Below are 17,871 nucleotides of genomic sequence, written 5' to 3' on the forward strand. Positions count from 1 at the left end.
GAAAACATATTTCTTATATAAGAATATGGGTCAACACACTCGCAGATATACCTTTTGTTTTTTTCTCACTGAGAGAGGAGTAAAGGATAAGAAGGGAACATGGAAAGCAGCAGCTAACTTCATAATTTTAACAAGTGCTAACTTTACCTTCAACTCTATAAACACAAAAATAAAAGATATATAATGTACATCTGAGGAACCATGCAGCTATATGGATTTAGTGGGGAAACATTAATAATTTAATGTTTACGTTAAGTTTCAGAAAATAACGACATATATATATTATTTTCCATTCCTTTCCAAGTTAGTGAAAGGAATAGGAACTGATAATAGATGTTAGAAATCACAGGGCCCTTTTGAAAAAGGAGTTTATGCCTCCACCAGACTTTCGTTTCTTCTATAAGTTAGTTAATTATGTGCTTATTCAGAAGTTCAAGGGAACCATGGCAAGAACACCCAAGACCTATATTAGAAAGGTAGAATGTAAAATGTTTTAAGTTACTTACATTATTACAATAAAATGCATAAAATACGCCAGAGACATAGCAGCCCAGTATTCCAATAGAAATTCCTGCATAATCTAATGCCATCCATCTTCGACAGGTTTTTTCTGATCGATGGCATGAAAAAAGATGATAGCCCACAGAGCAAAGCATACAGACCTATGGAAAATAAAACAAATCTTAGCAAAGTCAAACAAACAAACAAAAAAACAAAAGCAACTCATGCATGATGTTCATGGAAGTGGTCAGGTCAAGTCCAGGCTTTTCAGCCAAACAGACCTGGACATGGACCCTAGCTTTGTGCCTGACTATATGTCATTTCCCTAAGCCTCAGTTCCTCATGGGTAAAATGGGGACAACAATCATAAAGAAAGAAATCTGGGCTTCCCTGGTGGCGCAGTGGTTGAGAGTCCGCCTGCCGATGCAGGGGATGCGAGTTCATGCCCCGGTCCGGGAGGATCCCACATGCCGCGGAGCGGCTGGGCCCGTGAGCCATGGCCGCTGAGCCTGCGTGTCGGGAGCCTGCGCTCCGCAACGGGAGAGGCCACAACAGTGAGAGGCCCGCATACCGCAAAAAAAAAAAAGAAATCTATAACGATAACTACTTTATAACATAAAAAATTTAATGAACTGTGTAGTAGAAGGAAATCTACTGAGGCTTATTTTGATCTATGAATAAGTTTCCTTTTAAAAACTACTTATTACAGAATACAGGTCCTTAAAGAAAAATAAATCAAAGAATATGGAATTGTATGATGTAAAAAAAAATAAACCCCTCCCAGTCAATCTATTCTCCAGTGGGAGCCACTGATAACATCTTTTTTGTGTCCTTCCAGATATTTTCAATGAACATATCAAACACCTAGGATATAGAAGTCCACACACACAAGAACACCATATATACTTCTTTATCAAACAGAATCATATAGTCTGTTCTGCTATTTGTTTTTTTCACTTAATTTAAGACCTTTTATGTCTGTATGAGACTTCATTGCATAGAGTTTACTTCTAAGTTAAAAATAGCTTTGCTGTGTTCAAGGAAAAATAATTATGACTTATGCTGACTTTATACATTATCAAATTGAGAGCAAAGCTAATGTAATTCTATCAGTTGCTCTGAAGATTGATAAGGTTTCTACAGCTGAACTCCCTCTAGCCATTCAATACCTACTGCGTGTCATACAGTGGGGATACAAAGATGAAACCTCTACTCTCAAAGAGATTTTTCAGAAACAAGTGAACAAACGGTGATGTAGGAAGTCCTATAGGAAAAGTTGGTGCAGAGCACAGTTAGAAGATAGAGAAGGGAGACTACCAGGTCTGTGGGTGCATGTGTGTACTTGTGGGTGGGAGTGGTGGGTGGAAAAGAGCTACATATTTCATGGAAGGGTTGCCACCTGAGCTGCACCTTAAGTTGACCTGGCATTCATCAAGGACATAAATAAAGGTGTGCACAGGTTTATTGGAGGGCCCATAGGAAAAGCAGCATATTGAGAAACACAGCAGCATTAAGGGATGCTATGTGGCCTCCTTCATGATATGACTATGACAGATCCTATATATCAGGGAGTTTTAACTTCAGTATTATGGCCTCTGTGTGATACGTCTGAAAATTTTAAGTGCACCCTTACAGAAAGGCTGAGATGAGAGGTTACAGGCATAGCCCTAGGAAGCAATGACTAGAGCCTACACTAAACCAGGGACTGTGGGGGTAGGGAAAATGGGCCAGATAAATGGTCATCTAGCTATTCTGTAGTCTGGCCATTAAACAAACCTAAGTCCCCATAGCCTCAATATCAATATTCAAAAGAAGGTTCCTAGCCACAGTCTCATTTCTTCATCCACTATCTAAAATCCTTAACAGTCTGTGGCTTTGGCTACTACAAGTCAGAGTTTATTGACCCAATTAAACATAACTCTAAGAAGCTTGGTTATTTGTTTTCTCTGATTACCCCTGAGATAAAACACAGTACATTCAGAGAACATGAAGGTGTATATTCTCACTGACAGGGAAAGATCTCATTATCACAATGCCGAGTGACACAAAACAGCAAGCGCAGGGATGATCACAGCTCAGAAGGAGGTAGATAGGAAAGGTAGGCAGGCAGGTGTGAGGCAGCTGTGAGAAACAAACGTCTGGAGGAATCTGAACCCAAATGTCAAATGTGGAAGTGGAATTTCAAATGACTTTTACTTTCTTCCAAATACTTTTGTGTTTGCTTGCATTTCTACATGAGTATATGTTATAGTAATAATAACAACAGTAAAGCTGATTTCATTGTGAAAAGGAAAATAAAAGTGGAAAGAGAAAAACTACAGTATCAAGAGGAAAGTAAAATATATGGTATTCACAGAGAACATCTGAGTTTTAGAAAAGGTAACCTAGACTTAGTACGTTCTGTTTTAAAAGGGATGTGTTGTTAGAGTTGCTTAAAAAACGGACTGAAAAATTATCTGACATTGAGTATGTCTCCGTTTTCTGGAAAGTTTCCTTCTGTGGAGTATCTCACTACATCCAGGTGGACAGGTAATTACAGCATGACATCCTACATCTAAGCTCCTTGCCATGATAACCAAATGCCTCGGGATCTGGCTCCTTCCTCTCTCTCCAGCCTTACCTTTCTCCATTTTCCTGGGGTTTAACCACAAACACCAGCACCTACAGGTCCAGAAGGTGCTAAGCTGTCTCTTGCTTCTGGGCCTTTAGGCACTCTTTTTTCTGCTCACCTATCTGGGTGACTTGATTTTTATGACAGGCTGGTTTTGTTCAGCACTGTATTCCCGATGCCTACCTTAGTGCCTGGATATAGATAAGAGGTATTAAAAAGGTATTTCTTGAACTGAATGTTAATGAACTGAATCTAGGGAAAGATGTTCTCAGATTCTATTCTTCTCTAAGATAGAAAGACTTCAAAGCCCCTAAAATTACATCCTACTATTCAGAATGTACTCTATTAATCTGGTTGGTAGGAAAGCACTGAGCACGTAAAAAGGGTAGAAGTGAAAAGAGTAAAAATGTTATATCTTAAAAAAAATTAAATGTAAATCAATATTAATACATATATTTATGGTTTACCATGCTGACTCTAAGAATTTGGGGAAATTGGGTGAACGAGTTATAAATATAATTTCATAAGAATAAAAATAATAAAAATGGTATCTGTAAGTACGGAAAATGTGCTCGTTTGTCTTTAGAAGCTGTACTGTGTGTAACAGAAAGGTCAGTGCACTAGCAGTTAGGAGAAGAGGATTCTACTGCCCTGCTGAACAATCCTGAGCAAGTCACTCTAAACACTTTGGGTGCTTCTTCATTGGCAGTTGTTTTAATTATTTCGTCTTCTCAGTTTTGCAATGCGCTGCTTTCTTAAACCATTATGAAAATTAATGTGTGCTCCCTGAAATAACATCAGCTGTGGCTGGGTGGATAAAGGGCAGGCCTGGGATAGAGGAAAACATGTGGGATCCTCAAAGGAGATAATATCTGTATAACAGTAGAGTCTAAACCAATTTTTCTTATATTAAGCACATCTTAGTCTATAAGATACATCTAAAAATTAAGTATGGAGAAATTGATTCATTTCCATTTTAAAAATTGGGATAGATTTTAAAGAGACGTTTAGGCTCCGATCAGGACAAAAATTAAACCTGAGAAAGAGTATACTTTAAAAAACACTTAAAGAAAAAATAATTTTCTAATAAGAACACAAAAATACAGAATATTCTTTCCCTCAAAGAAATTTAAAATATGGTTCTAGGAGCTAGAATTAGAAGAAAAGGGGGAGAGAGATGTTCCCAGTGTGTTTCTTGATCGTTTAAGTCCAAAGTTTTGAGTCAAATGATGAAGGCCTGAAACTGACTATTACACAATGAAAGCAACACCTGTGCAGTTTACTTATCGATTCCCCTCTTAGAGTAGCGGCAGGTTAACTGCAGGAAGTGCTGGCCTACGTTTGGAGGCAGAGGCATGATAGCTTTTTCTTTTCATTTTTATGATTTTTGTACTCTCTGCATTTTTTTTAAATTTAAAAATTATCAACTGGATTTTGGTCCACATTAGTTTTCTTTTTCAGAATTACTTGTTTGAAAAATTATTAAACATAACTTTTAAAGGCACTTTGTTACAGATCCCGGAAGAAGAATTAAAGTGCTGAGGAACACATACAAGAGGTTACAGAGAAGAAACTGAAAGTATCTGAAATCAGGCACGTGTAAAAGGCCCAAAGGAAATTAACATTAAAGTGAGAGAAAAGATTAATACCAACAAAACAAGACATTAAAATTAAGATAGTATGGAAACAACAAATACAAAAGGCATAGACATATAAAAGATGAGAAAGCTTCCCAAACAAGTTTTAAGCAGACAACAGAGTTCTACTTCAGTCGGCAAATACAGTACAGAGATTCCTATCTTTGTATTAATCTTAAAGCAGAGAGGTCTAAAAAAAGGAAGAGAAAAGAAAGAAATTCTCTCAATCTTTAAAACTTACTGGATTTCAAATATACTCTATTAACATCCAAATACGCTCTCATAAAAACATACTCTGGATGCTTATATTATGAAAGTGAATAAGCTAACCTATATGCTATTTGGGGGCTCTTTAAAGCAAGTTGTGGGTGTGAAGTAAGGTCACCTGACCAAGCTTGTCTGACTAAAGTTCTCTTTACCAATAATAGTGTTTGTGAAATGACTTACCTGGAAGCAGAAAAGGCAAATAGAACAAATTACAAAGTCTTCCCTGGAGGCACTTGCTGAAGGTAACACAGATGTCATGTCATATATTCCCAGCGCGAAGAAGAGAAAGAAACCCAGCAAATGACTCCAGATGTTTACCGTTTCATTAGATAAAATAAACAAACTGGAAAAAAACAAACGTGCAGCTCAGATTCATATCTGTTCACTCATTGTCAGCATTTAAAAGGTTATGGACAATTTTGGGGATTATCTAATACTTGCTACTTTAAGCCCTTAACCCCATCTTTACCTTTCTAAATTTGATATACCATCTCCATCAATCCTGGGATCTTACAGTTTTTTCTTGCTCACCTCTATTATACTTACCATTTCCTTCCTCAATTAGAGTTATTTATGTATAAATTCCAGCTCATCCTCCAGCTTATCAACTCCCTGATGGCTGGCATGATTCATCTTTATGACACTACTGTTCCAAGCACAGTGTCTTGCTCAGATTAGATGCTAAATGTCTACAGAAATGAATGTGCGGATTAAAACTGGGTGCTAGCTACCATACTCTGACACTCAGTAATAGGTATCCGAAAACCCGCTAAGTATAAGGTTAGGCATGAACTTAAAATACCTTTTTAGTACTCATTACATGCAAGTGCAAAGTTAAATGGACTTGAGAGAAGCAGGATAAATGCAAATGGATCCACTGGAAATGTCCTTTAAGACAGGCATGCTGCAACAACTTTGCTGTGGTTGTTTTGAAAGCAAACTAGTTTCCAGGTGGCATGAGTTTATTCCTTTTTTGGAACGACAGGAGGTTACTTTTACTATCAGTACTAATTGCCCTCTTTCAATACGCCCTAACTGGTTTGAGTTTAAGTAGTCCTGGCAGTGCAGGCCAGTGCAGAGTGTTCCCCACTGACCAGGAGTCACTGTCCCTTCACTCCAACCCTGGGCAACAAATTAGCTCTGGGATCATGAGCAAGTCACTTAACCTCTCTGGCTTCAATTTCTCCATCTCTAAAACAAGGGAGCTGGGTTAGATGCTGCTGCAAGTCCCTTCCAGCTCCTTCCTTAATTTTGTGAAATGTTTCTCCAGCTGTGGATAAGACTCATCAGATTATTGAAAGGTGATGTCATGACTAAAGGTTAAAATTCTCTTGCAAAATCTAATCTTTTGTTTAAAGTCTTTGACCTTCACTGATTCAGAATCTTATTGGTAAGCACTAACGTATAACTCTAATACTGAGTTTGCAGTAGTCACCATGGCTCACATTTTCCCATGCCATAAACATAGCAGGGTCTCACACAATCAGATGATCACCAAGGATAAAGTGGATCTTGTATCATGGATTTCAGGCTTTATCCTGTATAAGCATCAAGTATAAAAACTACTTATACTGGGGAGTGGGGGAAGAGATGCAGGGATGTGAGGAGACACATCTAACCCCAGGACTGTTTGCCAGCCAATACCACATTCTGCCTGTTGCCTCAGAACTTTTCATTTGGTGAAACCCAGTATAACCTGATTAACTGAGCAGAGAGGCATAATCTTGGCATGCTCCTTCCAACTAACAGAGTATTGGCAGAACAGTTGTGACGTACAAAACCTCTCCTTATATCCAAATTTGTCCTTGACCCTCTAGACAAAGGGCAAAAGCTGAACCTGGAGAAGACCAAGCTGGTGGGAAGAGCGCTTAGCAGAATATCCCCCGTAGGGGATCTACTCTTATTCTATGAGAAGTTAGACCTATACTCTGTTCTGCTTCAAAATCAACAATCAACTTCATCATCATCTATTTGGCTTCAAATTCAATGACCATGGTGATAACAAGTCACCATTTATTGAGTGCTTATTATGTACCAGGCTCTGTGTAGCATTTTACATACACAATCCCATTTCGTCCTTACTACTTTCTGAGGCATACACTGTAATTACCCTCATTTTTACAAATGGGGAAAATAAGGCTGGGAGAGGTTAACTTTTGTTCAAGGTCCCACAGCTGTTAAGTGGCAGATCTGCACACCCAAGTCTTTTTTACTCAACAGCCCAAGATCTAAAGCACTATATTTCACTCCTTAATCCATGAAATTTGGACCCTAATATTAGAATGCAGAGGTGAGTATAAAACTATTTAAGGCAACTGACTACCTGCTTTATCCTTGTGGAACTCTACATCCACAGCAGGGCCCAGCTCTGATTTCTTGTGTAATAACTTATGCAAAGCAGTCAATGGGGAGGAAAATGGCACTTAGGATTCAAATTGTGAAGTACTGTGGGCCATGCATCGAAGCCAAGTAGGGATGGACACTGATGTCACCTTGTGACCCTGAGTCAGAGAAGCACTTTAAAGGCAGGCAGGGCAAAGGAACTGGGGTAAGACCATGCCAAAAACAAGATCAAGAATCAAACATGTGGCTGCTGCTTGAACAATTCAATGGCTCACATTCCAGCAGTGGGCTTTGTCACTACAGTGACCTGGAGCTAACCAACATGGGTATCTTTTTTTTTTTTTAGAAATGGAAAGTGAGATATAGTTCAGAGTACAGACACCCCCTTAATTAATTAATTTATTTTTTCTGTGTTGGGTCTTCGTTTCTGTGCTAGGGCTTTCTCTAGTCGTGGCAAGTGGGGGCCACTCTTCATCACGGTGCGCAGGCCTCTCACTATCACGGCCCCTCCCGTTGCAGAGCACAGGCTCCAGACGCACAGGCTCAGTAGTTGTGGCTCACGGGCCTAGTCGCTCCGCGGCATGCGGGATCCTCCCAGACCAGGGCTCGAACCCGTGTCCCCTGCATTAGCAGGCAGACTCTCAACCACTGCGCCACCAGGGAAGCCCCAGGGTATCTTAATTCTCTTAAAGTGGGGTCCTGTAATTAAGTACATATAGGGAGTTTTAACAGAACGCTAGTGTAAGAACTAGAACACTAATTTTTCAGTTTTGTTTTTTTAAACCCAGGCTTTCAAGGGACTCAATTTTAAGAGTTTAAATGATGACGAAATTCCTTTTTTAAAGACACTTCTATAGTGCTCTAGTGGAGGGCAGTGCCTGTTATAGGCTCTCTTTGCTATAGTGCTTTTCCCACACAGCGTTTTTTTTTTACAATGGTTATTATGTAATAGTATAACTAGCTCTTTAATGTGTGTCACCCAGGCTAGACCTCAGTATTTTCATGAGAACAAGGGCCATACCTGCTGTTCTTTGCAGGACCTGGTAGGGTGCCTGGCACCTAGCAGGGGTTCCATACTATCTGCTGCATGAATAAACCAGGATTTCTAAATGTATGGAATTGTGAACTTGTTTCCTATTATACAGGCATTTATCTGGCCCCAAACATCTGAATTTCCATAGGGCTGCCTTAAAAATAAACAAAGCTTAGGTATACACAGGGGTAAGTATGGCTCAGTCATTGTCAGTGGGGTCGATTCCAACATGTATCCAAATAAGCACCAAATGAGTAAAGGATGTAAAATTCCTTTGTAAAGAGCAAAGCCTCACAGGAGTTAGTGATTATGATCATTGTTACTATCATTAGTCCATGGATCAAGTAGCCCGGTGGCGGAAGAAGGAAAGACAACGAGAAAGGAGAGGTGGCAGAAAGGGATGAAAAGGTTGGGGCAGCTAGGAAATGATGGGCACGGAGAAACACGGGGAAAGCAGCAGGCGGACCAGACAAAAAGGCTGTAGGTGAGGAGGAGGGGCCGCCGGCGCGCCCCCCAGGCGCACCCAGCGGAGGCGGCCAGACTGTACCTTTTGATACACAGCCTGGAGGGCAGGTAGGCCCGGTAGCCGTCGGTGATGTACGGGTTGTCCTTGAGGGACACGGGGATCTGCTCGTAGGTGTAGAGGCGGATGCCGCGGGGCACCAGGACGGGCCAGTACTGGTAGCTGCCCAGCTCGATATAATGTGCGCTCTTCAGCAGCTTCTGATGCATCTTTCCTGGCCGCCGCCGCTCCCCAAGCGGGGAGCTCGCCTAGGCCCCGCCTCCCCGGGGAGGGGGCTTTGCCCCCGCAGCCCCCGCCCCGGAGCCCGGACGTTGCGCGAGGTCCTACGGCCCTGCCGCTGCCCAGGCCGGGCTCCGCTCACAGGGGGACCGCCGCCGTCAGCACCCCAGCGGACCCGGCGGCGTCGCAGCCCTCCCTGACGTCAGCACGCCGCGGCGGGCCCCGCCCCTCGGCCCTGGCTGGGGCCGACGCGGCTGGGGAGGGGGCGGGGCCGACGCGGCTGGGGAGGGGGAGGGGCCGCGGGCCGCGCGGGCGCGCGTGTAAGCAAGGACCTGCGGGATTCGCCCGGGGCTCCCGGGCAGCTTGATCGCGTACGGGTGGCGGCCGGCCTCTCCTCTTCCGTGAGAAGAGCGCGGTACTGTACAGCGAATTCAAGTGCTTTTTTTTCTTATTCTGTTTTTAATTAGAAGCAATATGTATTACATTTTGAAAATCAAGGGGAAAAGTAACTGGAAGAAAAATAGGAACTAGAGCTAACTCTTCACCGGTTACTTTTTATCGTGGAATCTCACACACTTGGGGTCAGAGGGGACCTTCGAGGTTTTCTGGGCTAAGGTCAGTCCTTGCAAGTGGATGGAAATAGAGGAAAACTGATGTACATGGAACTATACCAAAACCGAGCATACGCTGAGTCATAAAGAAAGCCCCAGCACATTTAAAGGACCAAAAGCATTCAGACTATTTTCCCTGACCACAATAGACAAACTAGGAATGAACAAGAAAACCGAAAAGCCCCAAATGATTGGAATTGAAGCAAAACCCTTCTAAGTATTTAATGGGTTGATGAAAAAATCACAATGGAAATGAGAAAATATACTGAACTGAACGATAAAGATGAAATATATCAAAATTTGGGGGGCAAATGTTATAGCTTTGTCTCTGGCTACGAATTAGGATGCAAATTCTTATTCATAATGGCAACAGGGCAAAACATCAGTTTTGCATCCATATATGTAGAATCTTTAGCCCATTGTTTGGTTACATGCATGATGAGAATCATTCATGATGCCTATTATTTATGTTTTGTTATTGTGTTAGTAATATTAGTTGCTGTGTGAGAGGCAGTATGGTTTACTGATTAACTTCTGGGCTCTGAAGGCTTGCTACCTGGGTTTGAATTCAACCGTTTACTAGCTAGCAAGTATTTAACCTCTTTTTGTCTCAGTTTTCTTACTAGTAAAATAGGGATAATAACAGTACTTTGTGTTGTAAGGATTAAATCAGTGAATCCAAGTAACACTCTGAGAAAACTGCCAGGCATATTGTTAGCCCCCCAAAATGTTATCTATTATTAGAGTTCAAGGGAAGATATATTAATAGATAAAACTAGACAAATTTAGATAAATCCTAAACAGACTTAAATGTCATGTAAAAGGAAACACTGAGACTTTTTTTTAAGCCATGAAGCTAAAACTAATATTTAAAAGCTTACTGTGTGTTCAGTACATTAGCTCTGCTTAAGGTTACTGTGTATAGGAATTCTCATTTCCTAGTGGAGGAAGATCATGTCTGAGAATGCCTGCCATGCTCATAGAAGTCTTCTGGGAAGTTCTTTCAGCATGTATTCACACTGGTGCCACAGGAGATTACCTTGTGGCCACCGCTGACCCAAAGGTGGATCAGTGGCCCATGAGATGTCCTAACACAGATGTCCATGCAAGAGCAACGGTAATTAGCTTTCTTCGATCAGTTTCTTTCTTGGGAATTTGGCCTGGAGATGCGGGAAGAGAGCTTGTAACCTGGTATTTGAAACAGAAGTAGAAAGATGCCCAGAGATCATCAGAGACAGAGACCTGAGAATGGCGGCTGCATTATGATAATGGTGGGACACTAGAGTGAAGAATTAGGAATGACAGCTGCTTTTATTGTCATGAAACCTGTTGCAAAATGACTTCTGGACTGACTTCAATCATTTATAACCCATGTCAGTTCTCTCTAATTCATTCATGTGGTTTAATTTTTAAAGTAAGCAGTCTTTAACACTAAGTACTTAACTCCCACCTGCACTTATGAAATGAATGGACAGATATGAAAACATAGATATAGCAACAATCCATGTCTGAATCTAGAGAGAAAAAGAGGTCTATGAGTAAAAAAATGGAAAGAGCTCTATTTCCTTTTCCACTCAGGTCTGGAAGGCAATGGAAGCAGGAGCAACATTGCTTTGGGGCATCTCTAACAGTGGTAACGCAAAGGGGAGAGGGCACAGTTCCCTACAGATAGCTGTGGGATTTTGCACTTTGAGGGCTCTGGCTGTTTAGTCATGGTGCTTGACAGAAGACTTCAGTAGCATGCCTGGTAAAGGAATGCCAGGGGCTCCCCCTCCTGGTGGGGGATCAACAGCTGCATCTAGCAGAAATCTCAGTGCACTTGAAGTGACAGGATGGGGAACTGAACTGCCCAGTAAGAGTTACTGAGAAAATGGCAGCATCTCATCATAAGCACCTGTGGTGAGACACATCTTGGCTTTAATACACTTGTGGTAGGGGGTAGGAAATTCTCGAGGAGTTGGGAGTCCTACATCTTCACATGGGCCCAAGAGCCAGGAAACTTCAAATTTTTACTGTTGCTGTGATCAGTCTGTGTCCTACAGGGATTTGAGGTTTGGGGATACTCAGACTGTGCCTTGTTTTATAGGATGGCTTTCAGTGATCTGGGATGGAGAGACATGGGGGCTTCATGGAGCATCTGGGCTTCATGGAGCACCTGAGATATTTTCCCCTTCCCTCCTTCCTTCTTGTTTATTCTTTTTACATTTTTTAATAGCTCTAATATGATATTGGAGTGAGACTTGCAGGTATGGGAATGGATGCACCATGGAAGTTTACATTTATTGAATTCCAATTGTGTGCCACACATTTGTCCCAGAAAACAGAGATGAATAAGACATCTTTTAGATAGTCATCTTTACAAATCTGCACAGCAAATTGACATTTTGACTGCCTCCCTTCCCCACCCCCCACCATGAAACTCTCTTTTCTAGACTTTTGAGACAACTCACACCTGGATTTTTTCCTTACCTTTTGGCCTATCCATTCCAGAGGCCTTTGATAATTGCTATTTCTCTACCTGAGTATTAAACCAGGGTGTGTTTTAGGATTCTTTCTTCAGTTTTTTTAAAAATGTATTCTATTTTTACTCTATATATTTCTGTGGCTTCAGTTACTATCCTTAAGCTGATGTGTCACAAATCTGTAGTTTCAGGCCAGATCTCCTTTCTGTGCATCTGGATTCACATACAGAACTGGACATGGAAGCCTGAAATAATGAAAATGAACTCATTATCTTTCCTCCTGCATCTGTTTTTTTTTTTTTTTGCGGTACACGGGCCTCTCACTGTTGTGGCCTCTCCCGTTGCGGAGCACAGGCTCCGGATGCGCAGGCTCAGCGGCCATGGCTCACGGGCCCAGCCACTCCGCGGCATGTGGGATCCTCCCAGACCGGGGCACGAACCCGTGTCCCCTGCATCGGCAGGCGGACTCTCAACCACTGCGCCACCAGGGAAGCCCCCTGAATCTGTTTTTAACCCTGATTCCCTGTTTACTCAGTCTCTTAAGCCTTGGAGTTATTTCCTCCCTTGGCCGCATTTTATCAGTACCTTCTTTTCCTTTCTTCCCCGTCACCACAACCAGTTCCTTGCCAATGATTTCAACGCTCCTGTCAAATTAGGCTGATCAGAAGAAACAATGAACCACAAACAGTTCATCAACTTAACTATATCTTCTTTAATTCCATACCCAAGTCGCTGAAGAAGATGACAGAAATGGCGTGGATTGGTATCTCTGCAAATTCAGTTTACAGTTTCTGTGGAACTTTCAACTCCACTTTGGATATTTTAACATTTGCTGGACACCTTCTACTCCCCACCCACCACTTAACATTAGCAGATCAACCCCTTCCTCTTTCACAGAGAAACGAGAGGTCAGAGAATGGGAACTTCCTCAACTTTCTGCTGCTAACCCTCCCCCTCTAAGCTCACCCCAAGTTAAAGCCCATCCTTTGTTTCCTTTCCTTTGTCTCAGTAGAAATGACCCCTTTGAACCCGCTACTTCAGGTCAATCTGCTACCTATTTCCTGAATCATGTTCCCTTTAGTCTTCTCATGGATCTTGCTCTGTCAGTTACCTTTCTCTCAGATGTATCTCCAACATTCCCTTGTCTGTTTTTACTTTCCCTTTGGCTGTCTCCCAGGCTGAAGTCCTCAGTAAGTTGCCAGATAAAACTGAAACTCACAGCTCTCATGCTGTGCTTTCTTTCTCAGTTGACACCTTGGATGTGACTTTTATTTGGATAGGATCTTTGCATATATAAGTAAGTTTAATATCTCCAGATCATCCTGGATTTAGGGTGGCCCCTAAATCTGATGACTGGTGTCATTGTAAGAGAAAGGAGAGGAAGATATGAGACAAAAGCACAGAAGAAGGCCATGTGAACCCAGAGCATGTTCCACAAGCCACAGAACCCATGGCTCATGGCGCCACCATATGCTGGAAAAGGCAAGGAAGGATTCCCTCCCAAAGCCGTTAGCGTGAGGGTGGCCTACCCTACAGACTTAGGACTTCTGACCTCAGAACTCTGAGAGAATAAATTTCTGTTGTTTTTAAGCCACCAAGTTTGTGACAGCCCTAAGCAACTAATACAGATTTTGGTATTGGAAAGAGGGGTGTTGCTGTAACAAAAGCTAAAAATGTGGAAGTGGCTTTGGAATTGGGTAGTTCATAGAAGTTGGAAGGATTTTGAAGTGTGTGATAGAGAAAGCCTAGATTTCCTTGAAGTGGTGGGTGGTTGGTAAAAACATGGATGTTAAAGGAAATGCTGATGAGATCTCAGAAGGAAGTGAAGAGTGCAGTAGAGAAAGCTTCTGTCATCTTAGAGCATACATGTATTGTCATGAACAAAATATTGGTAGAAATGTGAATGTTAAAAGGTTCTTCTGGGGAGGTCTCAGGAAGAAGTGAACATAGCATTAGAAAATGAAGGAAAGGAAATCCTTGTTATAAAGTGGCAGAAAACTTGGCTGAATTGAGTTCTATTATTGGGTGAAAGCAGAACTTAAAAGTGATGAACTTGGATATTTAGCTGAGGAGATTTCCAAGGAAAGTGTTAAAAAATCAGCCTGGTTTCTCCTTGCTGCTTATAGTGAAACATGAAGGAAAGAGATAAATGGGAGGAAGGAACTGTTAAGAAACAAGCATTTGACGATTTGGGAGATTCTCAAACTGTCTAGATCACAAAGAATGCTAAAATTAGGAAATTCATTGTTGGAAAAGCATGCTCTGGAAAGAGGGTCAAGGATGTGGCTGGGCAACCTTTTGTTTAAGAGATTGTCTTGTAACTTATGGATTTACTCAACCATTCAGCAGAAGCCAGGAATAGATATGGGGCTATCCAGGAAAGATCTGTGGGGACCCTTCTGTCTAATGGAGTAGACCTCCATGTCATACAGAGGAGGCACACACAGTTTTTGAGAAAGTTGTATTAGCAGAAACACTGACAGTTTGGACTGAAGGGGACAGAGACAGGACAAAATGAAGGAAGGCTTGTGGACTTCTGAGATTCTACAGGCAGGAAGCTGGCTGATAAAGTTACTTATTTGCAAACATGTGTTACCCTTCAAGAAAAAGGTAGAGTGTCTTCAAGGGCAGAGCCCCCGTGACACAGAGACTGGCAGGGTCCAGTCATAGGCCCAAAGGACAGAGCATCAGGCCACAGAGGATTATTTTCAGGCCTTGAAACCTAAAAGAATTTGTCCTGCTGGATTTGGAGCTTAGTTGGGAATGGTGACCCCTTTATTCCTCTTTTGTAATGGGAATGTCTATCCTGTGCCTGTCCCACCGTTGTATTTGGGAAGCAGATAGCATTTTTTCTAGTTTCACAGACTCTACAGATAGAGAAGAATTTTGTCACAGGATGGATCATAACCAGAGTCTCACCCATACCAGATTTAGATGATTTAGATAAGATTTGAGATTCTTCAGCTGATGATATTTAGATAAGATTTTAGAGTTAATGCTCTAATGGGTTGAGACTTTTGGTGTTGTTGGCCTGGGGTGAATGCATTTTGCATGTTCGTCATACTGTAGTGGGTTGAATGTACCCCTCTTCCCCCCCAAAAGATATGTCCTCCTGAAACCTGTGAATATGACCTTATTTGGAAAAATGGTCTTTGCAGATGCCATTAAGATTTCAGGATGAGATCAGCCTGGATTGGGCTGGGTCCAAAATCTGTGATGCCACCACCATCACCATCTTCCCTGGGTCTCTGTTAATAAGTTCTTTTTAGTCCTTATTTTACTGATTTATCTTCAGCACTTAATTGCTGACCTCTTTCCCTTTCTTTCCTTCCTGAGTTTCAGTAACCATATTCTCCTGATTTTCTTATTTTTCTTAACATACTACCTTAGTCTCTTTTGTGATCACTTCTTCTTTTGCCTATCACGTAAATATCCATGTTCTTAAGGGTTCTGTGCTTGATCTTTTTTTCTTGTCCCTTTACATACTGTAATTAGACTGTAACTGTCTCGATTCCTATGATTTAATTTCCACATATATGCTCCTAGTTCCCAAATTTCCATCCTGAGCTATACACCGAAATATCTTCTTATTACGTTTCTTATTACGTATTTCCACTTTGATGTCTCTCATGACCTTCAAACTCAGGAACATATTGAAGCAAGTTCAAACTTTTTCTCTTCAATTCTTGTTTTACCCATTTTTATGGATCACACCACCATCCATCTAGAAATTCAGGAGTTGTCTAAGGTAAGAGGTGGAAAATAAATACAACTCATTTGCTAACCCTGATGAATAAGTAGTGGCTCCTGGGAGAGCTGATTTGAGTTGTAAAGACTATAATACTTTTTTAAAGATTTTTTTGATGCAGACCATTTTTAAAGTCTTTATTGAATTTGTTACAATGTTGCTTCTGCTTTATGTTTTGGTTTCTTGGCTACAAGGCATGTGGGATCTTAGCTCCCTGGCCAGGGATCGAACCCACACCCCCTGCACTGGAAGGCGAAGTCCCAACCACTGGACTGCCAGGGAAGTCCCTATAATTATTAATTAGGGATGTCTGCTCTGGGCTTGGGAACATCATTCTAGTCCTCGTTTGCGATTATGCCCTAGATTCTTCCCTTATCTTCCTCTCTCACATTCAAATAGTCACCATATATTGTTGGATTCTGTCTCTGTTATGTCTCTCAAATTTATCCCTTTTCTTCATTCCTGTTGTCACTGCTATAATATGTCACTAGCTACGTCTGGTCCCCACCTGCAACTCATAATTCAGTCTCAACCTCCATGCCCTTTAAAACCTAAATCTTATTTATTGCTACATAAACAGATGGAGAGACAGACAAACCTATAATCTCTAGCTGTACCCTACAGGATATACTTCAAGCCCTTTAAAATAATATACCTCAAGACCTAGACCCTGACTTAGGATTGAGATGAGTCTTGTCTCTCCCAGCAGCCTTACCCACCAGACACATGACATACCAAACTACTCATAGTTTCCTGAAGGCACCACATTATTTCCAATCTCCTTACCTTTGCACATGCTTAACCCTCTGCCTGGAATGCCCTTCACCAATTTTTCCCCTTTCTTTTCCAGAATAACTCCGATTAATTTTTCAAGTCTCTGTTGCAGCATTACCTTTTCTGGGAAACTTTTCATATACCATTATTCCAGATATAGGTTCAGTGCTTTTCCTCTGTGTCCCCTTGGTGTGTATGCAAACTGTGGAATTGAATTTACCACACTACAGTGGAATTACTTTCTTTCTTGTAGGTATTTAGTGTCCTTTGAGGAATCTTTATTCTGTCTGCAGTTTCAGTGCCTTAGGTATTAGGTGTTCAATATCATTTTTTTTCCCATGCAGTGCAGCATGCAGGATCTTAGTTCCCCAGCCAGGGATCAAACCTGTGCCCCCTGCATTGGGAGTGTGGAGTCTTAACCACTGCACCGCCAGGGAAGTCCCAATATCTTTTTTTTTTAATTAACTTTTTTGTGGGGAGGTAATTGTAGAAATAATAGAGTTGTACCCTCACCCAGTTTCCCCCAGTGGTAACACTATAGTACAGTATCACAGCCATGATATTGACACAGACATGGTCCAGGTACAGAATGTTTTCATCACCACAAGGATCTCTCCTGTTGTCTTTTATCGTCACACCTACTTCACTCTTACTCTCACCCCCTCCTTAACCTCTGACAACCACTGATCTGTACTCCATTTCTATAATTGTGTCATTTTAAGAATATTATGTAAATGGAATCATACAGTATGTAACCTTTTGGAGTTGGCTTTTTCCACTCAGGATAATTCCCTGGCAGTTCATTCAGGTTGTTTCATGTATCAATAATTTGTTCCTTTTTAGGGCTGAATAGTACTCCATAGTATGGATGTACCACCATTTGTTTAACCAACCACCTGTTGAAGGACATCTGGGTTATTTCCAGTTTGGGGCTATTACAGATATAGCTGTAATGAACAATAGTGTACAGATTTTTATGTAAACATAATTTTTCATTTATTGGGGATAAATGCCCCCAAATGCAATTGTTCAGTCATGGTCGTATGGCAATTGCATGCTTAGTTTTCTATGGAACACCAAACTGTTTTACAATAAATTTTTAATGAATAAAGGAATGAGCAAATAGTATTGTTCAAAATCTT

General features: G+C 41.4%; 1 protein-coding gene across 3 annotated transcripts in view; it reads right to left on the minus strand.

Moving 5' to 3' along the window:
• PAQR3 (progestin and adipoQ receptor family member 3) overlaps window positions 1-9,305 on the minus strand; it is a 27,164-nt gene extending 17,859 nt beyond the window's left edge. For all 3 annotated transcript variants that reach the window (XR_014015327.1, XM_081227904.1, XM_081227905.1), the window contains exons 1-3: window positions 8,940-9,305; window positions 5,197-5,359; window positions 507-662 (exon numbers count right to left, since the gene is read on the minus strand). Coding sequence is in view for 2 of the 3 variants with exons in the window: in XM_081227904.1 (XP_081084030.1) it covers window positions 507-662; window positions 5,197-5,359; window positions 8,940-9,124 (504 nt within the window). In the remaining variant the exon portion in view is untranslated. The remainder of the gene's footprint in view (window positions 1-506; window positions 663-5,196; window positions 5,360-8,939) is intronic.
• Window positions 9,306-17,871: the final 8,566 nt, after the last annotated feature.

This window comes from Mesoplodon bidens, assembly GCF_964165515.1.
Source record: "Mesoplodon bidens genome assembly, chromosome: 1".
Classification (NCBI taxonomy): domain Eukaryota; kingdom Metazoa; phylum Chordata; class Mammalia; order Artiodactyla; family Ziphiidae; genus Mesoplodon; species Mesoplodon bidens.